The 24,369-nt window shown below is 46.5% G+C and overlaps 2 protein-coding genes across 2 annotated transcripts in view; one reads left to right on the top strand and one right to left on the bottom strand.

Annotated features, from left to right (window-relative positions):
* The window catches only part of ERICH6B (glutamate rich 6B), a 76,458-nt gene extending 60,877 nt beyond the window's left edge, over positions 1-15,581 (top strand). The window contains exons 8-12 of the mRNA XM_044926992.1: positions 133-292; positions 7,519-7,604; positions 7,759-7,911; positions 14,293-14,518; positions 15,267-15,581. Coding sequence (XP_044782927.1) covers positions 133-292; positions 7,519-7,604; positions 7,759-7,911; positions 14,293-14,518; positions 15,267-15,581 — 940 coding nt within the window. The remainder of the gene's footprint in view (positions 1-132; positions 293-7,518; positions 7,605-7,758; positions 7,912-14,292; positions 14,519-15,266) is intronic.
* The window catches only part of CBY2 (chibby family member 2), a 138,876-nt gene extending 117,953 nt beyond the window's left edge, over positions 1-20,923 (bottom strand). Inside the window, exon 1 of the mRNA XM_044926821.1 lies at positions 20,298-20,923. Within this exon, the coding sequence (XP_044782756.1) occupies positions 20,298-20,393 (96 nt within the window). The 5' untranslated portion in view covers positions 20,394-20,923. The remainder of the gene's footprint in view (positions 1-20,297) is intronic.
* Positions 20,924-24,369: the final 3,446 nt, after the last annotated feature.

Below are 24,369 nucleotides of genomic sequence, written 5' to 3' on the forward strand. Positions count from 1 at the left end.
GAATGGGAAAAAATGAGAGAGCTTGGGGAAATATGGTCAATATCCCAACTCCTCAAACTCTCTTTGGGTTCCTTGAGAGAAATAGATCTAAGTTTTCTTTCTGTTTTCTACCAAAGCCATATTTAGCCAAAGGACTGCAGAGAGCACGTTCACGTTTCACTTATGTAATATACCACCACAAGACGAGGAGGAGGAGGTAGAGCCAGAGAAAGAAGTCAAAAAACCTCGTCATGTTGTTCGCCGTACAAAGACGTTAGCACTAGATACGGACTGGATCAACAGCAAGATTAAGGTAATGCCCTGGTGTTTGCATTTTGTCCAGGGTTTTTTTTGTTTGTTTGGCGTTGGGGGTGGGGATCTACTGGATTTAGAAAAGGCAGAAGAACCAAAGATCAAATTGCCAACATCCATTGGATCATCAAAACAGCAAAAGAGTTCCAGAAAAACATCTACTTCTGCTTTATTGACTATGCCATGGGCTTTGACTGTGTGGATCACAATAAACTGTGGAAAATTCTGAAAGAGATGGGAATACCAGACCACCTGATCTGCCTCTTGAGAAATCTGTATGCAGGTCAAGAAACAACAGTTAGAATCAGACATAGAACAACAGACTGGTTCCAAATTGGGAAAGGAGTATGTCAAGGATGTATACTGTCACCCTGCTTATTTAACTTATATGCAGAGTACATCATGCAAAATGCCGGGCTGGATGAAGCTCAAGCTGGAATCAAGATTGCTGGGTGAAACATCAATAACCTCAGATATGCAGATGACACCACCCTTATGGCAGAAAGTGAAGAGGAACTGCAGAGCCTCTTGATGAAAGTGAAAGAAGGAGAGTGAGAAAGTTGGCTTAAAACTCAACATTCAGAAAACTAAGATCATGGCATCCGGTCCCATCACTTCATGGCAAATAGATGGGAAAACAGTGGAAACAGTGACAGACTTTATTTTCTTGGGCTCCAAAATCTGCACAGATGGTGACTGCAGCCATGAAATTAAAAGACTCTTGCTCCTTGGAAGAAAAGTTATGACCAACCTAAACAGCATATTAAAAAGCAGAGATATTAGTTTACTGACAAAGGTCCATCTAGTTAAAGCTATGGTTTTTCCAGTAGTCATGTATGGATGTAAGAGTTGGACTATAAAGAATGCTGAGTGCCAAAGAATTGATGCTTTTGAACTGTGGTGTTGGAGGAGACTCTTGAGAGTCCGTTGGACTGCAAGGAGATCCAACCAGTCCATCCTAAAGGAAATCAGTCCTGAATATTCATTGGAAGAACTGATGCTGAAGCTGAAACTCCAATACTTTGGCCACTTGATGTGAAGAACTGACTCATTGGAAAAGACCTTGATGCTGGGAAAGATTGAAGGCAGGAGGAGAAGGGGATGACAGAGAATGAGATGGTTGGATGGCATCACTGATTCAAAGGACATGAGTTTGCGCAAGCTCCGGGAGGTGGTGATAGACACGGAAGTCTGGCATGCTACAGTCCATGGGGTCACAAAGAGTCAGACACGACTGAGCAACTGAACTGAACTGGGGGTGTGGGGGCTGGGGGTGGTTCAGGTGGGACATATACACGTATCCTCAGAGAGCTGTCAGGACCAATACACAATGTGAACACAAATGAGACAAATATGTCCCATATACACAAGGCACAGCTGAGTGTGTGGTTTATCACAGATTGGCCAGGACTTTAACTGGGGTCATTGTCATTGAAACACTTCTCTTTGCAGGGCCTACAGTAAGCAAATGGTTGGAATTGGGAGTAGAGGAAAGTAAATCTATAATATGTAGGTCCCTCCCTTAACAAATTTAAAATCTATATCAAAAAGCAATTGCATGGTGAATGTGTATGTGAACTGTGGTACATCCATACAACGGAATATTAGTGCCGAAAAGAAATGAACTATCAAGCCATGAAAAGACATGGAGGAAACTTAAATTTGTATCACTAAGTCTAGGAAGCCAATCCAAAAAGGCTACATATTGTATGATTCCAATTAAATGACAGTATGGGAAAGGCAAAACCATGGCGGCAGTAAAAAGACCCAGTGGTTGGCAGGTATTTGGGAAGAAGGATGAACAGGAGGAGCATAGAGGGCTTTCAGGGCCATGCATACATTCTGTATTGTAACAGTAGATATATGTCATTATTATTATTATTTAGTCACTAAGCCATGTCTGACCCTTTGAGACCCCATGGACTGTAGCCCACCAGGCTCCTCTGTCCATGGAATTCTCCAGGCAAGAATACTGGAGTGGGCTGCCATTTCCCTCTCCAGGGGATCTTCCCGACACAGGGATTGAACCTGTGTCTCCTGCATTGCAGGTGGATTCTTTACAGCTGAGCCCCCAGGGAAGACTATATGTCATTATATATCTGTATAAACCCACAGAATGTAGAATACCAGGAATGAACCCCAGTGTAAACTATGGAGTCTGGGTAATGGTGATATGCAGTGTAGATTCTTTGTACAAATGTACACCATGGTGTGGGATGCTGATAGTGAGGGGAGGCTGTGCATGTGTGTGGGGGTGCAGAGAATTTATGGGAAATCTCTGTATTTTCTACTCAATTTTGCTGGGACCTGCTCTAAAAAATAAAGCCTATCTGTAAAAGTCAATCACATGGTACATTTATAAAGATGGACACTATAAAGCCATGAGTGAAAACTAGTCTCAATTAGTCACATGAGCTAGTAAGGTCCAGAGTTCAAAAAAAAAGGCACTCAAGGGGGAAGTAGGAAGATGTGATAGACTCTCTGCTTTCTGTAAATATATACTGAGAACGTACAGTGCCCCAGGCCCTCTTCTAGGTGCTGGAGCCACAAGGGTGAACAAACAAAGCCTTGGGAGCCAGGGAACTTACATTTTAGTTGAGCACACAGCCAACGTGACGGAGGATAAGATGGCTGGATGGCGTCACTGACTCAATGGACATGAGTTTGGGTAAACTCCAGGAGTTGGTGATGGACAGGGAGGCCTGGTGTGCTGCGGTCCATGGGGTCACAGAGAGTCGGACACGACTGAGTGACTGAACAGTCAATGCACAAAATTCTGTTCAGTGACAAGGCAGGTATTGTTAGGTGCCGCAGGAAGGCAAGCAGGATGAGGGGCTCTAGAGTTGCTGGGCTGAGAAAGGAGTAACTGTCATGCTTTTAGTGCAATCACAGAAGTGCCATTTGAGCCTAGGCAGGCACGAAAAGAGGAAGCGAGCCACTAGAGACTTGGAGGAGGAGTGTCCTAGGCAGAGCTAACACACGCAAAGGCCCTGAGGCCCCTAGCCTCAAGGACGGTGGTGAGCAAGTGAGAAAGGGATGGGAAATGAGCTCGGTGTCTAGGTCAGGTAGAGCCTTGTGGGTCCTGGTTTTATCCAAAGGATGCTGTGGAGCCACTGGACGGGCTACAGCAGGGGGAACATCATCTGGCTTAAGCTCTAGAAGAATTTTTCTGGCTGCTCTATGGAGAACAGGCTTAAGGGGGCAAGAGTAAAGGCAGAAAGTTTGGCTGGAAGCCAGGTATTAATGCAGGTAAGAGATGACGTGCATCTCTACTAGGCTGGTGGCAGAGGTGGCGAGAAGCTGTCTGACTGGGCATATTTTTTAAGTAGCCCTGACTAATAACACTTCTGTGCTTAAGACCATCATGTATGTTTTTCTGGGTCTTGCTCTCTTGAATTGTAAACTGAAGATAATAAGACCATACTTATCCCACAAAATCGTTGGAAAAAGCTAAGTCTACATTATATGCAGAGGTGCTGTAAAACCTGCATGATGTTACATAAATGTTAGTTTCTCATGTGTTCTCCAATTTACTAAGTGATAATACAGCTTTTTCTCAGTTGCTCAGGCCAGAATTCTTAGATTCCTCCTTTTGGCTTTGTGTGGTATATTTCCCAGTGAGGGAAAATGGAACGACTCTATCTCTGTGTCAGGGATTTTTCTTTGCCCGTGGCTTCTTGTTTTTAGGAAAATGTCATTCCATGACAAGTGAATTTGATGAGAAGAAAGTGTATCGAGAAATTCTGGCTTCGGGTGGCTTTATGAAAATAAGACCTAAAATATAAAATCCTCCCCCATGAGCAAAATCTAGAAGCTTCTTACCAGGTCTAAGGAAGAAACCAACCACAGATGTACTTATAGAGTGCTTTCTTTAGGGTAAAAAAAAGAGAGAGAGCAGTGATTTGTAGAGTAAATGCGCAAGGTGGCTGGGAGCTTAATGGCTGGAGGGTGCGTTTGCAAGGATGAGCCTGCTGGCTGGGGTGTGGCAGGGACAGACTGTGGGAGTCTGGCTCCCCTTTCATTGGATAGCCTTGTGTAGGTCACTCAGTCATGTCTGAGTCTTTGCAACCCCATGGACTGTAGCCCGCCAGGCTCCTCTGTTCGTGGGATTTTCCTGGCAAGAATACTGGAGCGGGTTGCCATTTCTTATTCCAGGGGATCTTCCCCATCCTAGGGATCAGGCCGGAGTCTCCTGTGTCTCCTGCATTGGCTGGCCGATTCTTTACCACTAGCGCCATCTAGTGGAGGCGCCTCTCTTAAACGGGGGAAATGATAGCGCCTCCTATAGGGTCACTGTGTTGTGGAAGTCACGTGCTGAGCGCAAACGCTGGATGTGGGGACAGTCAGTTACAGGATCTTCATCATCACCTGGTGAAGCGGTTCCTGGGCACTGAAGGCCACGCCCTGCGGAGTCCACAGCAGCTCATCAACCAGCTGCACCTTTTTCTTTCATTGTCTCAGATTTTGGCACTCTGCAGTGAGCTCTCTTGAGTGAAGGATTCTTCAGTCATTAAAAATCAGAGCTTGAAACCACTGATCTAACACCTCCTCTCCTCTGAAGTCGCTCAGTCGTGTCCAACTCTTTGCGACTCCATGGACTGTAGCCTACCAGGCTCCTCGGTCCATGGGATTTTCCAGGCAAGAATACTGGCGTGGGTTGCCATTTCCTTCTCCAGGGGATCTTCTCAACCCATGGATTGAACCCACGTCTCCTGCATTGTAAGCAGGCTTTTTACTGTCTGAGCCACACCTAGCTAGAGTAATGCAGGATAAAACATGGCCAGAAAAGGCATCCTGCTACAAACACCTGGGGAATTCAAATAAAATGTAAAAAGAAAAAAAAAGTCCTTTTAAATGTATAGTATTTAAATGCAGAAGTATATATGTACAGTATTTAAATCTACAGTATGTAAGAGTATATTGGAGAAGGAAATGGCGATCCACTCCAGTATTCTTGCCTGGAAAATCCCGCAAACAGAGGAGCCTGGCCGGCTACAGTCCATGGGGTAGCAAAGAGTCCGGCTACAGTCCATGGGGTAGCAAAGAGTCGGACACGACTGAGCACACATACACACATAGAAGGGTATATGAGAAAGTAAGGGAGGTAATACCGGAAACAGAAACTGGAAAACGAGAATAGTGAGAGTGAGTGGGGTGTGGGAAGCAGGAGAAAAAGGCTTGCCTTTTAATGTCTGACGGGGACTCAAGGCCCCTGGAGGACACACATCCTTCCCAGGCACAAGTGAAGTAGCTACAGAAAATGGTGATGCATTTAACCACAGAACACTTTGCAAACACTGAAGAGCTGATACCAGGACTTTCCTGGTGGTCCTGTGGCTAAGACTCCTCCTCACTGCCAATGCAGGGAACCAGGGTTCAATCCCTGGTCGGGGAACTGGATCCAACACGCCACAAGTGAGACTCAGCATAGCCAAAGGTGGAGGTGTGGGTGGGAAGCTGATACCATATGTACTCTGCTGTCTTACCCCTGCAGATTTTTTTTAGTATTTCTGTATAAATTTTTGGCTGTGTCGGGTCTTGGTTGCAGTTTGCAGGCCTAATTGCCCTGAGTCGTGTGGAATCCTAGTTCCCCGACCAGGGATCGAACCTGCCTCCCCTGCATTGGAAGGTGGGTTCTTAACCTCTGGACCACCTGGGAAGGCCCAACCCTGTGGATTTTAATTGGTAATATTAACAACGTAGCCAAAAGCAACTCGTACATTTGCAAACTCAAAAACACACCTGTAAATAACCTGTGTGTCAAAGAGGAAAGAATACTGGCAATTTAAAATACTCAGAATGAAATGAAGGGTGAGTATCTACACTTGGAGGAAAGAGCTAAAATTTTGAGAGAAATGTTATAGCTGTAAATGCCTGTCTTAAAGAAGAGGAGAAGAGGGTCGTGAAGAAGCAGCAAGATGGAAATCAATGAGCTCAACGTTCAATTCAAGGAATTAGAAGAAAAATACATAGTCTAACATAGAAAACCCACAGAAAGCAGCCGTATGTAGAAAATAATGCTGGGAACAAAAATTGATACACTGGAAAACAAAAAAATATTAGAACGAGCAAACCAAAAGGCTGGGTCTTTGAAAAAAATGAGTAAAATAAGCAAATCTCCAGGCAAATGATCCGGGAAAAAAGAAAAAAGAAAACATATACATGCTATAAAGAATGAAGACAAGGGCATGACTAAGAGACGTGCATGTGTGAATGCTCAGTCGTGTCTGACTCTTGGGACTGTAGCCCTTCAGGCTCCTCTGTCCATGGGATTCTCCAGGAGAGAATACTGGAGTGGGTTGCCAATTCCTCCTCCGGGGGATCTTCCCCACCCAGAGATCAAACCCACGTCTCCTACATCTCCTGCATTGGCAGGCAGATTCTTTACCACTGAGCCACCTGGGAAGCCCAACTTAGAGACAGTAGAGGGGTTTTGAAAATATTATATCACGAAATTTTATGACAAAAAATTTGAAAATTTACATAAAATAAATAATTTCCCAGAAAAATAGAATTCACTAAAACTGATTCAAACAGAGATACAATACCTGAATATACTAATGTTATCAGTGAAACTGTGCCTCCCTAGATATGTTTAAATCCTAAACCCCACTGACGCAGATTATGACATTGTTGGGAAATTGGTAATTAGTTCAGATGAGGTCATGCTGGAGTGGGGTGGGCCCCTAACCCAGTATGACTGGTGTCCTTATGAAGGACAGTGAAGACTGAGACTCAGGGAAGATGGAGTCGGATGTCGGAACACTGCATACACAAACCAAGAAGAGTAAGGACAGCAGGTCATCACCAAAGCTGGGAGAAAGCATGGAATAGATTCTTCCTCTGAGCCTCTAGAAAGTACTGACCCTTCCGACCTCTTGATTTTAGACTTCTGGCCTCCACGGCTGTGAAAGAATAAATTTCTGCAATTTAAAATTTCCCAGTACTTTGCTGTGGTAGCCCTGTGAAATTAATATAACTGATAACCATGAGATTGAAATGATAGTTTAAAACCTGCACACACAAACACAGAGTGGTCCATTTCAGCTTCCTCAACACCGAGACAGGTAAACCAGGCCCCTGCGAAGGTTCCCTTCTGGAATCCCCAGCAAGTTGGTGGTGCTGATGGGTGGGGGAGTGATGGGTGGGTGGCATGGAGGAATCAGAGAGTAAATAGACCCATGTCAAGCCTTCTGGTGACAACACAGGCTTCTCTCTTCTCCCTAGGTACTTCAAGGTGATGGAAAAATAAGTCTCTACCCCGATGAGATTATCTTCCAAATTCTCTTTCCTGATGGATCAGGCCAGATATAGTATCCACTGGAACACAGGGACAAATACGATGCCAGGAAAGTTTGTGTTTCTGGGCCGGGGCATGGGTTTTATTGGGGCCTGCATCGCTCTGCAGAGCTCTCTGCCTTCTGCAGGGGACCCCAAGGGACTACTTGTGCCTTAACCATCTCCCAGTTACCCATCGGGACACCTGGCTATGCTCATCCTCAGTATAAAAGAGGGCAAGTTCACGTACATCATTCTGGAAGACAGTGCAAAAACGTGCATCCGGGCCCTTATCAACAACTCTGGCCATGCCACCTTCCATGATGATAATGGAGACATCTGGTAAGCCTGGGGCATGAGTCCCAAACACCCCTCCCTGCGGAGAAGCACTGTGATTAAGGTTTTGATTCCCAGTCTGCACAGCCATCCTCTTTCTGGGTAAGCCTTTCTCTCACTCATTCACTTAGAATTCATCCATCCAACCCATACGTGGGGAGCTGGGTGTCGTGATGAGCCTGTAAGACTGGTCCCTGACCTCGGATGGTGCCCCAGCCTTTCTGCACCATTGCTTCCCCTCCAGGACATAGCAGTCACAGACTCAAAAGCTGGAGTAAGCTTTGGGTTTCGTCTCCTCTCACTTAAGAATCAAACTTCACGAGAATGACCTTAGAAAGACCCAGTGCCCGCTCTGTTCCAGGTGCCGCAGAGAGAAAGGTATGGTTAGTGCACTGGAGGTACATGTATTGTATTTTAAAAACATAACTTCTAAAAATTTCATTGTAACTAACTTGGCTGTTATGTTCCCGTTTCTGGTAATGGAAGGGAACCTCATCTTACCCATTCAAGGTAATTCAGTCACTTTAGAACTTTTCTCCATCTCTTTGGTGTAAGAACTCTGTCTTTTCAGGATTGCTCCCTTGCCTTCTGTTCTAGTGGTCACAAAGTGGAGAATGCCTATTCTCTTGAGCCAACTTTATACTTCTTGATAGTTAAGGCCAAATTTTAATTCCAAAGAAATATTTGCACCTTCCAGGCCTTGGTCTTTAGGAATATTTTCCCTGTTATGAGTTTTCAATACCATTTGCTAGTTGACTACTTTGTTCTTAGGTGTATCTGCTCTTCCTAGAGGGCCATTTGTATAGAAATTGATGTCTATAATATTACAAAGCTACAGTAATTAAAATGGTGTGGTCCTGGCACAAAAGCAGACATATGGATCATTGGGACTGAACAGAGAGCCCAGAAATAAACCCACACATCTACAATTAATCTTCAACAAGGGAGGCAAGACTATACAATGGAGAAAAGACAGTCTATTCAGCGAGTGGTGTTGGAAAAGCTGGACAAGCCTCATATTAATCAACGAAGTTAGAACACAACATCACAACATATACAAAAATAAACTCGAAATGGCTTAAAGACCTAAATATAAGACATGACACCACAAAATTCCTGGAAGAGAACATAGGCAATACCTTCTCTGACATAAATCACCACAATATTTTCTTAGATCAGTCTCCCAAGGCAAAAGAAATTAAAGCAAAAATTAACAAACGGGGCCTAATAAAACTTGAAAGCTTTTACACAGCAAAGGAAATCATAAGCAAAATGAAAAGACAATCCATGGACTGGGAGAAAATATTTGCAAATGATAAAACCAACAAGAGTTTAGTTTCCAAAATATACAAACAGCTCATGTAATTTAATATAAAAAAAACAAACAACCTAACCAAAAAAAAAAAAAAAAAAATGGGCAGAAGCCTTAAACAGACATTTCAAAGAAGATCTACAGAAGGATAACAGGCACATGAAAAGATGCTCAACATCACTTATTATTAGAGAAATGCAAATCAAAAGTACAGTGAGATATCACCTAACATCAGTCAGAATAGCCATCATTAAAAAGTCTACAAATAATAAATGCTGGAGAGGGTGTGGAGAAAAGGGAACCTCCTACATTGTCGGTGGGGATATAAACTGGTGCAGCCACGATGGAAAACAGTATGGAGGTTCCTAAAAAATGAAAAATAGAGCTACCGTATGATCCAGCAGTCCCACTCCTGGTCATATGTCCAGAAAAGGTGAAAAACCTAATCCAAAAAGAAGTCCATCAACAGATGAATGGATAAAGAAGATGTAGTGTGTGTGTGTGTGTGTGTATATACATGTGTATATATATATATGTATATATATATATACAGTGGAATATTACTCAACCATAGAAGAGAATGAAATAATTCCATTTGCAGCAACGTGGATGGACCTAGAGATTATCATACTAAGTCAGAGAAAGACAAATATTATATATCACTTATATGTGGATTCTAAAAAGATAATACAAATGAATTTATGTACAAAACAGAAACATACTCACAGACAAAGAGAACAAACTTATGGTTGCCAAAGGGGAAAGGGTAGGACAAATTACAACTCTTGTAGTAACAGATACACACCGCCATACATAAAATAAACAAGGACGTACTGTATAGCACAAGGAACTGTATTTAATATCTCGTAATAACCTATGATGGAAGAATCTGTATATAAAACTGAGTCACTTTGCTATATATATATACCTGAAACTAACACAATATTTTTTTAATTTATTTATTTTAATTGGAGGCTAATTACTTTACAATATTGTAGTGGGTTTTGCCACACATTGACATGAATCAGCCATGGGTGTCCATGTTCCCCATCCTGAATCCCCCTCACCTCCCTCCCCATCCCATCCCTCAGCGTCATCCCAGTGCATCAGCCCCAAGCACCCTGTCTCATGCATCGAACCTGGACTGGCAATCTGTTTTACATATGGTAATATATATGTTCCAATGCTATTCTCTCAAATCATCCCACCCTCGCCTTCTCCCACAGAGTCCAAAAGTCTGTTCTATACATCTGTGTCTCTTTTGCTGTCTCACACATAGGGTCATCAATACCATCTTTCTAAATTCCATATATATGCGTTAGTATACTGTATTGGTGTTTTTCTTTCTGGCTTACTTCACTCTGTATAATAGGCTCCAGTTTCATCCACCTCATTAAAACTGATTCAAATGTATTCTTTTTATTAGCTGAGTAATACTCCATTGTGTATATGTACCACAGCTTCCTTATCCATTCGTCTGCTGATGGACATCTAGGTTGCTTCCATGTCCTGGCTATCATAAACAGTGCTGTGATGAACACTGGGGTACACGTGTCTCTTTCAATTCTGATTTCCTCAGTGTAACACAAATATTTTAAATCAACGGTATGTCAACAAGAAAAGTGTTTTTAAAAGAAAGACTTTGCTGTCTAAAAGTGAGAAGAAAGTACTGCATACAAGAAGCACCAAGGAATGGGAGCAAGAAACTTTATCTCCAGCAGTATCTGCTACACACAGTAGGGGCTCTTCTCCTAAATATCATTAAATTTTGGAAACAGAAGAGACCGTGAGGAAAATCTGCTTTTATTTTCTTGATAAGGAAACTTGAGTTCAGTCGCTCAGTCATGTCCTACTCTTTGCGACCCCATGAATCGCAGCACACCAGGCCTCCCTGTCCATCACCAACTCCTGGAGTTCACCCAAACTCATGCCCATCAAGTCAGTGATGCCATCGAGCCATCTCATCCTCTGTCGTCCCCTTCTCCTCCTGCCCCCAATCCCTCCCAGCATCAGAGTCTTTTCCAATGAGTCAACTCTTCGCATGAGGTGGCCAAAGTACTGGAGTTTCAGCCTTAGCATCAGTCCTTCCAATGAACACCAGGGACGGTCTCCTTTAGGATGGACTGGTTGGATCTCCTTGCAGTCCAAGGGACTCGCAAGAGTCTTCTCCAGCACAACGGTTCAAAAGCATCAATTCTTTGGCACTCAGCTTTCTTCACAGTCCAACTCTCACATCCACACATGACCACTGGAAAAACCATAGCCTTGACTAGACAGACCTTTGTTGGCAAAGTAATATCTCTGCTTTTTAATGTGCTGTCTAGGTCAGTCATAACTTTCCTTCCAGGGAGTAAGCATCTTTTAATTTCATGGCTGCAATCACCATCTGCAGTGATTTTGGAGCCCCCAAAAATAAAGTCTGACACTGTTTCCACTGTTTCCCCATCTATTTCCCATGAATACCAGACCACCCGACCTGCCTCTTGAGAAACCTGTACGCAGGTCAGGAAGCAACAGTTAGAACTGGACATGGAACAACAGACTGGTTCCAAATAGGAAAAGGAGTACGTCAAGGCTGTATATTGTCACCCTGCTTATTTAACTTCTATGCAGAGTACATCATGAGAAAGGCTGGGCTGGAAGAAGCACAAGCTGGAATCAAGATTGCGGGGAGAAATATCAATAGCCTCAGATATGCAGATGACACCACCCTTATGGCAGAAAGTGAAGAGGAACTCAAAAGCCTCTTGATGAAAGTGAAAGAGGAGGGTGAAAAAGTTGGCTTAAAGCTCAACATTCAGAAAACTAAGATCATGGCATCTGGTCCCATCACTTCATGGGAAATAGATGGGGAAACAGTTGAAACAGTGGCTGACTTTATTTTTTTAACTTAGGTGGAGAAAAAATGATAAGTCATTTGCCCCGAGTCATACATAAAGTCACAGGAAAGAGATTTTATGGAATTTTTGACTCGGCTTGAACTAAAGCATTATTTTCAATGATCAAATAAAGTTTGCAAGAGAAAGCACATCTTAGGGCAGCACACCCAAACCCAGGGGGAAGGGTGGCGCTGAGAGCTGGGGAAAGGCTGTTCCCTGCCCACTACCTCAAGATTCAGATTCTGTCTGTCTGGGGCGGGGCTGGAGAGGGACCTTCTCTGTACAGGTGCTTCATCCTCACAAATACCCCATGAGCAACATACTGTTATTATCTGCATTTTACCACTGAAGCTGAGGCACAGAGAGTTTAAGTAACTGGCCCAGAGTCACACAGCTTGCAAGTGACCAAGTCAGGCTATGAACCTAGAAAGTCTGACTCAAGAGTCCGGGTTGTTTTGTCTTTTTCTGTTGTTTTTTTAATTGGAGGATAATTGCTTTACAAAAGTCTAGGTTTTTTCTAATTCATTACACGCATCACAGCTTCTCGGCTAGGTGAAGAGGGGAGTGGTCGACAGGCTGGGCTCAACGGTGAAAGGACTTAATAGTTTGCACTTGGCTCAATGGGAGTTGGAAGCAACAGGAGGACTTAGTGTTGGGGACTGACCAGAAGGTGACCGAGGCTGCCCTGAGCAGGTCTGAGCCGGCCTCTCCCTCTGAGCCTAATTTAAAGGTCCCTGGACAGCTTGGATGAGGCCTGGCAGGTGATCTGAGTGACCCAGGCTCCCCCAAAGCCCGCCTTCTCCTGACTAGCCCAGGGCTCAGATTCTCTCCCCTTCTGTGTTCAGTTCCCGAGAAAACCTTCTGCACCGGTTCTCAGGACAGACCTGGTGGGATGTGAAAAGCAGAAGCTGGGGCAGACAGATATATGATGGGCTTGAAATGCAAGGAGAGGATGCTCATAGGAGAGCAGGGCTTGGGCTGGGAGAGGGAGGAACCCACCAGTCCACACTCACCCACGGCTGGTTACGTGGGCACCAGGCACCGTGCGAGGACAGCATCCACCCGGGAGCCACACGGATGGGGACCCTGCACTCCGGACTTCCAATTATGTTTCCATATTAGTGGGAAGGACGGATGATAAGCAAGGATGGCCAATTCTCATTATTCAAGATAGTTCAGTTCTGTCAAGTCTCCAGGACATGAACTAGCAAACGCTGAACCGTTGCTTCCAGGGGAAGGATGCCTGTATACACATGTCACATCGAGTCACAAATGTGCACAGGGCAGAATTTGAGTTGCCTGGTGCGCACGTTCCCAGCTGCTCTGCTTTCTTGATGCAGCTCTTAACACGGGAAACAGAGGATGGAGCCGGGAGGGGAAGGGCAGGTGGTGCTGGGAAGTCCAGCCCTGGGGCTGGGGGGATCCAGGATGGGGTGTGTCTAGGACGTGAGCGTATCCATGTATGTGGTGCTGCGGCGCTTGCCCAGTCATGTCTGACTCTTTTACGACCTCATAAATGTAGCCCGCCAGGCTCTTCTGTCCATGGGACTCTCCAGGCAAGAATACTGGCGTGGGTTGCCATTTCCTCCTCCAGGGGATCTTCCCGACCCACGGATGGAACCCGCGTCTGCTGCGTCTCCTGCATTGGCAGGCGGGTTCTTTACCACTGAGCCACGTGGGAAGTCCCCATAATGTATATACACACACCTCTTTCCCTGGGGAGCAATGGTTTACTATTTGCTAATTCTGTGTTTGAGGCAACTTTATGGAATCTAATTATAGCAAATAATGAGAATTAATGTGTATTAGTAAATTATACGAAGAAACCTAACTAAGGCTGAATTGTCATACTGGGACCCAGAGGGGCTGGTCAAGAAGGGCTTCTCGGAGGAGGTGACATTTAAGCCGAGACTTAGAACCCACTGTACCACACAGGCTGGAAGGAACACTTTCTCCAGGGAGAGGGAACAGCATGGCAAAGCCTTGAGGAGGTCAAAAGCACACATGACCCAGAGCGACTGGGTGTGAGGGGCTAGGGGCAGGCCGGGGCTGAAGGGCTCCACCTAGCCTGGTTCTGGGGGTGGGGCCAGGCGGGAGACGGGGAAGGGCAGGCCGGCATTGCCAGGGGAGGCCACGCCGCCAGCCCCTCCCACCCCGGGCCCAGCGCCATGGCTGCCTGATGCCTTCTTGGTCTAGGTTGAGCCTAAGCCAAAACCTGGGCTACTACTTCGCCAAAGATGAGTACCAGAAGGCCTGGAACTGGTGGGATCTCAGCCTCCACGTGCACGCGCCCCCCATCCAGCCTATCTCCCTGAAAATCAACCAGTACGTCGAGGTGCAAATCAGGAGCCAGGACAAGATCATCTTCCACTTCACCCACCACAAGAAGCACATTTGCTTAAACCTGGGCACCAAGTACAAGGTTCGGTCCCAACTCCCCACCTTGTCTGCCAGGCGGGGAACCGCCTGCTCCTGGGCCACTGCAGGCTGGGGGTGGTCCACGCCCTGGTCTCCGGGCAATGTTCTGCCTCAGCCCGGCCCCAAGGGAAACGAGGCCAGCTTCAGGGACCGACGTGTGAGCATGTACAAAGGCCATCATTTCCTAGAGGGGTGGGATGCGGAGGGTGGGAGGGAAGTTCAAGAGGGAGGGGACACTGACAGCCAATTCACGTTGTATGGCAGAAACCAACATGACGTATGTAAACAAAAAAGAGGCAATCAGCTAACATCCGAACACCCTGAGATTCAGAGCTGAGGAAGCTGACATCCTCATCCTGGACAGGCCCCAGGGGAGCCCCAGATGGAGGTGGGGCTCACGGGCAGACATTGGCCCCCTGGCTGTGGCAGGGCTGTCTTCTGCTGCGCTAGGGAGTCCGTGGGGAGCAGCCAGACGCCCCCAGGAGGGCACAGCCTTTGGTTTGGGGTCAGGTTGGCATGTGGCCTCAGCCCAATCACCGTAGCCTGTGTGTCCAGAGGCACGGGTCAAGTGTCTTGGGGAAGCAGAAGAAACGTCACTGGTGGCAGGACTGGGCACTCAGGTTTACCCTGGAGAGACTCGGTCCTGGAAGGGTCCAAGAAGACTCTGCCCACAGGGTCCCAGTCCTGCCGTGGGGGACACGTGGTATCTGGACAACATTAATCCTCACCCAGCCTTCTGTGAATTCCCCCAGTACATTACCCTGGAGGTGCTGAGCGAAATGAGAAAGAAATCAGTCCTGGAGATGGAAGTCAGTCCCACGGCTCAGAAGATCCAGATCCTTCTGGGGAAAATGAGTAGGATCCTGAGGCTGTTGACCATCCCCGACTTGGAAAACTTCATTTGGTGCGTCAAGATGTTGCCAACAAGGCGACACAGGTCCGAGCTGGAGCTTGCTCCCACCAAGCTCAAGCCATCACCCAGTTGTCCCAGATGGGCTTTGGCAGGTGCTGAATGTCTGGGGGAGGTGGAGTGGTCAGAAGCCCCTAGGAAACCCCCAAAGCCCTAGGCTGTATCTCATGAGAGCTGGTTTGTAATTTGGTACCTACCACAGCTCCTTGGTTTGGTGGGGCAGAGTTTGGGGGGGTAGGGGGCAGAGACAGGGCTGACAGCATCTGTGGCTGGGCACAGAAGACTTAAGAATGTGCCCTGAGGGTGTCAGAGGCAAATTGTTTCAGAGAATACATGTCAACACCTGTCCCGCTGGCTTCTACTGGTCATTTGAATGCAGAAGTTCTTCCTAGTCCTTGGGTTGACTCAAGACACAGACTATCTCAAAGCCTAGCTCCACCCATTGTTGACTGTGTGACCTTGGGCATGTAGTCTCCTCCCTCGGTTTCCTCACCTGTAAAATGGGTCTAGAAACAGTAGCCTCACAAACACCCCCTCTTCCGCCCCTGCCAAGTCAGAGGGACACTCACTCAGTAAAGCAGTACCAGCCTGCAGCCAGTCCCTCAACTGGGGGGGAGCGGGGAAGCCCAAAAGGACCCACAATCAAAGCCTCTTCAATCTCTGGGCCCCTTTTGGTCACTGGTAACAGTTACCAACTCGAATAAGTAAAGCAAAATGGGAAATGTGTGATCTGGGTGGAAGGTGCAGTGGGTCTCCGGTCCAGAAAGGACTGGTGTGTGGGAGGCCTCCAGAGCCAGGACTATCATTCTCAGCTCAGCGACACTCATCTTATTCCAAAGACGTGCTTTCTAGGCATCTCAGTTTGTGTGGCTTTGTCTCCTGATCTTTCTCAAAGACTCCAGTGGTCTCCGATTGGCCTGGCTTGATTAGGTCACTCTTGGTTCAATCCAGTGTGCTAGGGAGGGCGGGGTTATGTCTTCTAACCATAGCTCCTAGTTGATGTCAAGCATGGGGAGGGGCACTTTGCTGGAGCAGCCATGAAGAGACACCCCACGCCCAAGGTAAGAGAAACCCAAGTAAGATGGTAGGTGTTGCAAGAGGGCATCAGAGGGCAAACACACTGAAACCATACTCACAGAAAACTAGTCAATCTAATCACACTAGGACCACAGCCTTGTCTAACTCAATGAAACTAAGCCATGCCCGTGGGGCAACCCAAGATGGGTGGGTCATGGTGGAGAGATCTGACAGAATGTGGTCCACTGGAGAAGGGAATGGCAAACCACTTCAGTATTCTTGCCTTGAGAACCCCATGAACAGTATGAAAAGGCAAAATGATAGGATACTGAAAGAGAAACTCCCCAGGTCAGTAGGTGCCCAATATGCTACTGGAGATCAGTGGAGAAATAACTCCAGAAAGAATGAAGGGATGGAGCCAAAGCAGAAAGAATACCCAGCTGTGGATGTGACTGGTGATAGAAGTAAGGTCCCACGCTGTAAAGAGCAGTATTGCATAGGAACCTGGAATGTCAGGTCCATGAATCAAGGCAAATTGGAAGTGATCAAACAAGAGATGGCAAGAGTGAATGTCGACATTCTAGGAATCAGCGAACTGAAATGGACTGGAATGGGTGAATTTAACTCAGATGACCATTATATCTACTACTGCGGGCAGGAATCCCTCAGAAGAAATGGAGTGGCCATCATGGTCAACAAAAGAGTCCAAAAGGCAGTACTTGGATGCAATCTCAAAAATGACAGAATGATCTCTGTTCGTTTCCAAGGCAAACCATTCAATATCACAGTAATCCAAGTCTATGCCCAACCAGTAACACTGAAGAAGCTGAACAGTTCTATGAAGACCTACAAGACCTTTTAGAACTAACACCCAAAAAAGATGTCCTTTTCATTATAGGGGACTGGAATGCAAAAGTAGGAAGTCAAGAAACACCTGGAGTAACAGGCAAATTTGGCCTTGGAATACAGAATGAAGCAGGGCAAAGACTAATAGAGTTTTGCCAAGAAAATGCACTGGTCATAACAAACACCCTCTTCCAACAACACAAGAGAAGACTCTATACATGGACATCACCAGATGGTCAACACCGAAATCAGATTGATTATATTCTTTGCAGCCAAAGATGGAGAAGCTCTATACAGTCAGCAAAACAAGACCAGGAGCTGACTGTGGCTCAGACCATGAACTCCTTATTGCCAAATTCAGACTGAAATTGAAGAAAGTAGGGAAAACCACTAGACCATTCAGGTATGACCTAAATCAAATCCCTTATGATTATACAGTGGAAGTGAGAAATAGATTTAAAGGCCTAGATCTGATAGATAGAGTGCCTGATGAACTATGGAATGAGGTTCATGACATCGTACAGGAGACAGGGATCAAGACCATCCCCATGGAAAAGAAATGCAAAAAAGCAAAATGGCTGTCTGGGGAGGCCTTACAAATAGCTGTGAAAAGAAGAGAAGTGAAAAGCAAAGGAGAAAAGGAAAGATATAAACATCTGAGTGCAGAATTCCAAAAAATAGCAAGAAGAGATAAGAAAGCCTTCTTCAGCTATCAATGCAAAGAAATAGAGGAAAACAACAGAATGGGAAAGACTAGGGATCTCTTCAAGAAAATTAGAGATACCAAAGGAACATTTCATGCAAAGATGGGCTCGATAAAGGACAGAAATGGTATGGACCTAACAGAAGCAGAAGATATTAAGAAGAGATGGCAAGAATACACAGAAGAACTGTACAAAAAAGATCTTCATGACCCAGATAATCATGATGGTGTGATCACTGACCTAGAGCCAGACATCCTGGAATGTGAAGTCAAGTGGGCCTTAGAAAGCATCACTACGAACAAAGCTAGTGGAGGTGATGGAATTCCAGTTGAGCTATTCCAAATCCTGAAAGATGATGCTGTGAAAGTGCTGCACTCAATATGCCAGCAAATTTGGAAAACTCAGCAGTGGCCACAGGACTGGAAAAGGTCAGTTTTCATTCCAATCCCAAAGAAAGGCAATGCCAAAGAATGCTCAAACTACCGCACAATTGCACTTATCTCACATGCTAGTAAAGTAATGCTCAAAATTCTCCAAGCCAGGCTTCAGCAATATGTGAACCGTGAACTTCCTGATGTTCAAGCTGGTTTTAGAAAAGGCAGAGGAACCAGACATCAAATTGCCAACATCCGCTGGATCATGGAAAAAGCAAGAGAGTTCCAGAAAAACATCTATTTCTGCTTTATTGACTATGCCAAAGCCTTTGACTGTGTGGATCATAATAAACTGTGGAAAATTCTGAAAGAGATGGGAATACCAGACCACCTGATCTGCCTCTTGAGAAATTTGTATGCAGGTCAGGAAGCAACAGTTAGAACTGGACATGGAACAACAGACTGGTTCCAAATAGGAAAAGGAGTACGTCAAGGCTGTATATTGTCACCCTGCTTATTTAACTTCTATGCAGAGTACATCATGAGAAACGCTGGACTGGAAGAAACACAAGCTGGAATCAAGATTGCCGGGAGAAATATCAATAACTTCAGATATGCAGATGACACCACCCTTATGGCACAAAGTGAAGAGGAACTCAAAGTCTCTTGATGAAAGTAAAGTGGAGAGTGAAAAAGTTGACTTAAAGCTCAACATTCAGAAAACGAAGATCATGGCATCCGGTCCCATCACTTCATGGGAAATAGATGGGTAAACAGTGGAAACAGTGCCAGACTTTATTTTTCTGGGCTCCAAAATCACTACAGATGGTGACTGCAGCCATGAAATTAAAAGACGCTTACTCCTTAGAAGGAAAGTTATGACCAACCTAGATAGCATATTCAAAAGCAGAGACATGACTTTGCCAACAAAGGTTCGTCTAGTCAGGCTATGGTTTTTCCTGTGGTCATGTATGGATGTGAGAGTTGGACTGTGAAGAAAGCTGAGCGCCGAAGACTTGATGCTTTTGAACTGTGGTGTTGGAGAAGACTCTTGAGAGTCTCTTGGACTGCAAGGAGATCCAACCAGTCCATTCTGAAGGAGATCAGCCCTGGGATTTCTTTGGAAGGAATGATGCTAAAGCTGAAACTCCAGTACTTTGGCCACCTCATGTGAAGAGTTGACTCATTGGAAAAGACTCTGATGCTGGGAGGGATTGGGGGCAAGAGGAGAAGGGGCCGACAGAGGATGAGATGGCTGGATGGCATCACTGACTCGATGGACGTGAGTCTCAGTGAACTCCAGGAGTTGGTCATGGACAGGGAGGCCTGGCATGCTGCGATTCATGGGGTTGCCAAGAGTCGGACACGACTGAGCAACTGATCTGATCTGATCTGATCTGATGGGGAGAGGCAGTCGTTTCTAGAAAAGGGGGGTTTGGGAGCTGGGTGGTCCTGTACAGCATGCCTTTTCTACGTCCCTGAGACACTGCAGACTTTCCAGAATGACCCCAACTGCAGCCTGAACCAAAAGAGTGTGGGAAACCCCTTCTTCCTGGCTCAGCCTAGCAACTAGCCAATCCCTGCTGTGAACAGACACACAAACCCTACTTTTGCAGCTGGGCTCTCCTGCCTCCAAATCCTCACCAAAGTCCCATCCTCACTCCAAACCCAGACAACTGTGTGCCTGGGGTGGGTCCGGGGTGGTCGGGCTGGTAGCAGCGGGCCCTACCGGTCACTTCCCCTCTGACTCTCACATCTTATTGGCACGTAGCATCACCAGCTAGTACTACAGTTACTTTGCTGCCAGGCGGTAAGCCACAAACAATGCCAGTGACCACTGTGGGGAGCGAAGCGTCACGGTCCAACCTCCACATTTACGGAGCTTGTTGGTTTACACCTTTGATGGGTGTGGGCAGGGGCCCCTTCTCTTACCAGGCGCTGGAGACAGAAGCTCTGGGGTCGAGTCTCAGCAGCAAATAAATCCTCCAGGCCTGCCCACATCTCAAAGCCCCGACGTTTCTCCCACATGTGCCATGGAAGCCGATGGTCCTGGTGGGGGTCTTAGCACCACCACATGCCAGCTGTGTGACCTCAACCAACGCAGGGAGCCCCTCTGGGACTCCATTCCCTCCTAACAGGAGGGCAACCACAGAACACAGCTCGCAGCTAGAGGATGAGAACAGATGGTGTTGGGGAAGTGCTCGGAGTGGGGCTTCCCAGCTGTGAGCGCTTAGGATCATCAGCCAGTGCCTCCCCTGGTCCTGCTCCTTCCAAGAAGCCCAAAAGCGTGACTCACCCCATTAATGCAGAGATTGTCAACAGGTGGTCTCAAAGAGGCATTGGGCTTGGTCAGCTCCCTGTTTTAAAATATTCTGACTTCCCTGGTGGTCCAGTGGCTAAGACTTTGCACTCCCGATGCAGGAGTCCCGGGTTCTATCTCTGATCAGAGAACAAGATCCCGCATGCTGCTACTAAAGATCCCGTGTGCCACAACTAAGACCCAGCACAGCCCAACAGATAAATAAATATTTCTTCAAAATCTTTAGGGACTTCCCTGGGTGGTCCAGTGGCTAGGACTCTGAGCTCCCAACGCTGGGGTTCCTGGGTTCAGTCCCTGGTCTGGGAACTGGGTCAAACATGCTGCAACTAAGACCCAGAACAGCCAAATAAATGAATAATAAATATTAAAAAAATCTTTAACCATTAAAATATCTTGTTGCCAGCACTTACTTAGATGCAATATTTCACAGAGATTTTTTGCATTTCTGACTTCTCTTGCAGCTGTTGCTCTGTGTGAGTGTTATCATGGACCAGACAGAATAGCCCAGCAGCCAGGGACTACTTCATAAGGAAAAGTGAGGCCCCTAACCGATGAAGAATGTAGTGAAAGCAGCCAGGTGACCGGGAACTAGAAAAACCCAGCCCCACCCTCTGTGTTAGCTTGCTAGAGCTGCTGTGGCAAAGGACCACACGCTGGGTGGCTTACACAACAGAAACTGATCGTCTCAGTTCTGGAAGTCAGAAGTCCAAGATCAAGGGTGTGGAAAGAATGTAGCCCAGGCCCATCTCCTAGCTTCTAGGAGTTCCTTTGTCTCTGGCAGTCTTCATATGGCCTTCTCCCTATGTGTGCACCTCTGGATCAAATTTCCCCTTTCCAGGGACTTCCCTGATGGCCCACTGGTTAAGAATCGGCCTTGCAACGCACAGGATGTGGGTTCGACCCCTGGTCTGGGAACTAAGATCCCACATGCCAAGGAGCAACTAATAAGCCTATGAGCCACAACTAGAGAGCCCGCGTGCTGCAACTAAGAGCCGTCACGGCCAAGTAAATGTTTGTTTAATTTCCCCTTTTTACAAGGACACCAGTCATGCTGGATGAGGGACCCGCCTCTTTACAGTGTCTTAGGCAACTACATCTGCAACAACGAGCTGGTTCGCAGACACTTGCTGCTTGGATAGCAGGAGAACTCACGAGACAGCAAGTGCCCCCTGACCTCCCCCCACCCCCGCCCCACACCACTGCCAGGACAGTGTGGAAGGAAAGAGACCCCCTTCCCCTGTGCCTGGCGGCACAGCATCAGCACGCTACAGAGCCTCACTCTGCACCAGCTGGCGGTGGAGAAATGTTCTCTGGGCCCGGCTCCAGAATCGCAAAGCAGGGCCAAGAGGGGGTGAATTTGGAGGTGAGAGGCACTCCATGGATACTGACACACAGGATCTTCCTTCTCCCTGCTCCAGGATTAATGAAGCACGGAGAATCACACACACACACACACACACACACACACACACAGAGTCAGCTTGGCCAAGACGGAAGCAGCTGCAGTCACGCCAAGGCCAGGACACTGCCAAGGCAGTGCACCAACACTTCCTGCTTTGGAAACAACAAAACCTCTGCACCTCTAAAGCTTCCTCTTCTCATTCCTCTGGTCCTCCGGCTTCTGGTCTGTCCCCCACACCCGCATTTCCAATAGAGCCCTCTCCTGCTCCAGTCAGACATGATGCCTTCTGATGCTTACACTCCAGGACCCTGATGGATACAGAGCATGAGCAGTAAGGAGATGGGGCTGGACACATAGATGCGCAGGGGTCTGAACAGCCTGCGTGCTGTCAGGAGTTGTACGCAAAGGGAAAGGAGAGCGTTAGTAAGCCTAGGTTCTGGTAGTAAAAATACCTCAATATTCCCAGCAAGGAATATTGAAAATGAGGGTCTTGACTCAGGGCAATGGCATGATAAATAGAGGAAGGGAGGGAATAAAGGAGGGAGGAAGGAGGGGTAGAGGACAGGCAGGACTTGGTAGGAATGGGACGGGGAAGGGAAGGCTATGTGACTTGGGTCCACGGGGATTCTTTCAACTGGTACTTACTGAGCATCTACTGCAGGATCTATTCTAGGCACCAGGTACAAAGCCGTCAACACAACAGAGCAGCTTACAACCTGCAGTGCGGAAGACAGACAATAAACTAGCAAAAGACACCATTTGTTGGTATGAAAACAGGTGAGGGAACAGCAAGTGCTGGAGATTGGGGGCTGCTGTGTATATCCCAGGGTTCTGCAACTCCACCGCTCTCCACATTGGATAACGGTGTGTTGTAGGAGGCTGGCCTATGCATTATAAAATATTTGGCCATTCAATAGCACCCCACTCCAGTACTTTTGCCTAGAAAATCCCATGGACGGAGGAGCCTGGTAGGCTGCAGTCCATGGGGTCGCTAGAGTCGGACACAACTGAGCGACTTCACTTTCACTTTTCACTTTCATGCATTGGAGGAGGAAATGGCAACCCACTCCAGTGTTCTTGCCTGGAGAATCCCAGGGACAGGGGCTGCCGTCTATGGGGTTGCACAGAGTCGGACACCACTGAAGTGACGCAGCAGTTGCTTCTCCAGCTATTAATAGAAACCAATTAAACCTCTACCCCTATGCACACATACACACCAGTCATGACAACCAAAAACGTCTTTCGATGTTGCCCAATGTGTTCTTGGTGGCAGGGGCAGGGGTCATCTTACTGAGAACTACTGTTGTAGATCGTGTTTGGGTTTTCTGTTTTGTTGTTTTATGTCCCAGCACATGTCTTTCTTGGCAAATGTCCCACATACTTGAGAACAATGTATTCTGCAACGGTTGGGTATTCTGAATTAAGCAATGAGGAGGCGCAGGGACATCAACTCTGGTCCATTCTATAACTAACCTGGTGGTGGTTTAGTCACTAAGTCGTGTCCAACTCTTGAGATAGATTTATTAAAAAAAAAAAAGTCAATGCCAATGCCATGAAAACAAGCAAACAGAAACCTTAAGAATTTCTACATTAAAAGAGACTAAAGAGATGTAACAACCAAGTAACATGTAAGCACTTGGGTAAGAAAAAGCTATGAAACATTTTGGGTAACAACTGAGAAAAGTGAAATATGGACTACATAGGAGACACTACTGATTTTTTAAAAGTGTGATATTGGTATTAGGGTTATGTAGGAGACTGTGCCAACTGTTTGGAGATGGATACTTAAGTATTTAGGGGTAAAATGTCATGATGCCCGCAACTTACTTTCAAATAGTTCAGCAAATGAACGTGAAAGTCGCCCAGTCATGTCTGACTCTTTGTGACCTGACCCCATGGACTATAGAGTCTATGGAATTCTCCAGGCCAGAATACTGGAGTGGGTAGCCTTTCCCTTCTCCAGGGGATCTTCCCAACCCAGGGATCTTATCTGTAAACACTGAGATGAGACTATGCCTATCTGTAAACACTGAGGGCAGGAGGCATAGGGACGACAGAGGATGAGATGATTGGATGGCATCAGTGACTCAATGGACATGAGTTTGAGCAAGCTCCGGGAGATGGTGAACAGAGAAGCCTGGCGTGCCGCAGTTCCTGGGGTCGCAAAGAGTTGGACCCGACTCAGTGAATGAACAGTAACAAACACCACTAATAACTGATAATTAAACCTTACCTGACTGGAATTCCCTGGTGGTTCAGCTGTTAGGTGCTTTCACTGCCAG

The sequence above is a fragment of the Bubalus bubalis genome, chromosome 13, assembly GCF_019923935.1.
Source record: "Bubalus bubalis isolate 160015118507 breed Murrah chromosome 13, NDDB_SH_1, whole genome shotgun sequence".
In the NCBI taxonomy this organism is placed as follows: Eukaryota; Metazoa; Chordata; class Mammalia; order Artiodactyla; family Bovidae; genus Bubalus; species Bubalus bubalis.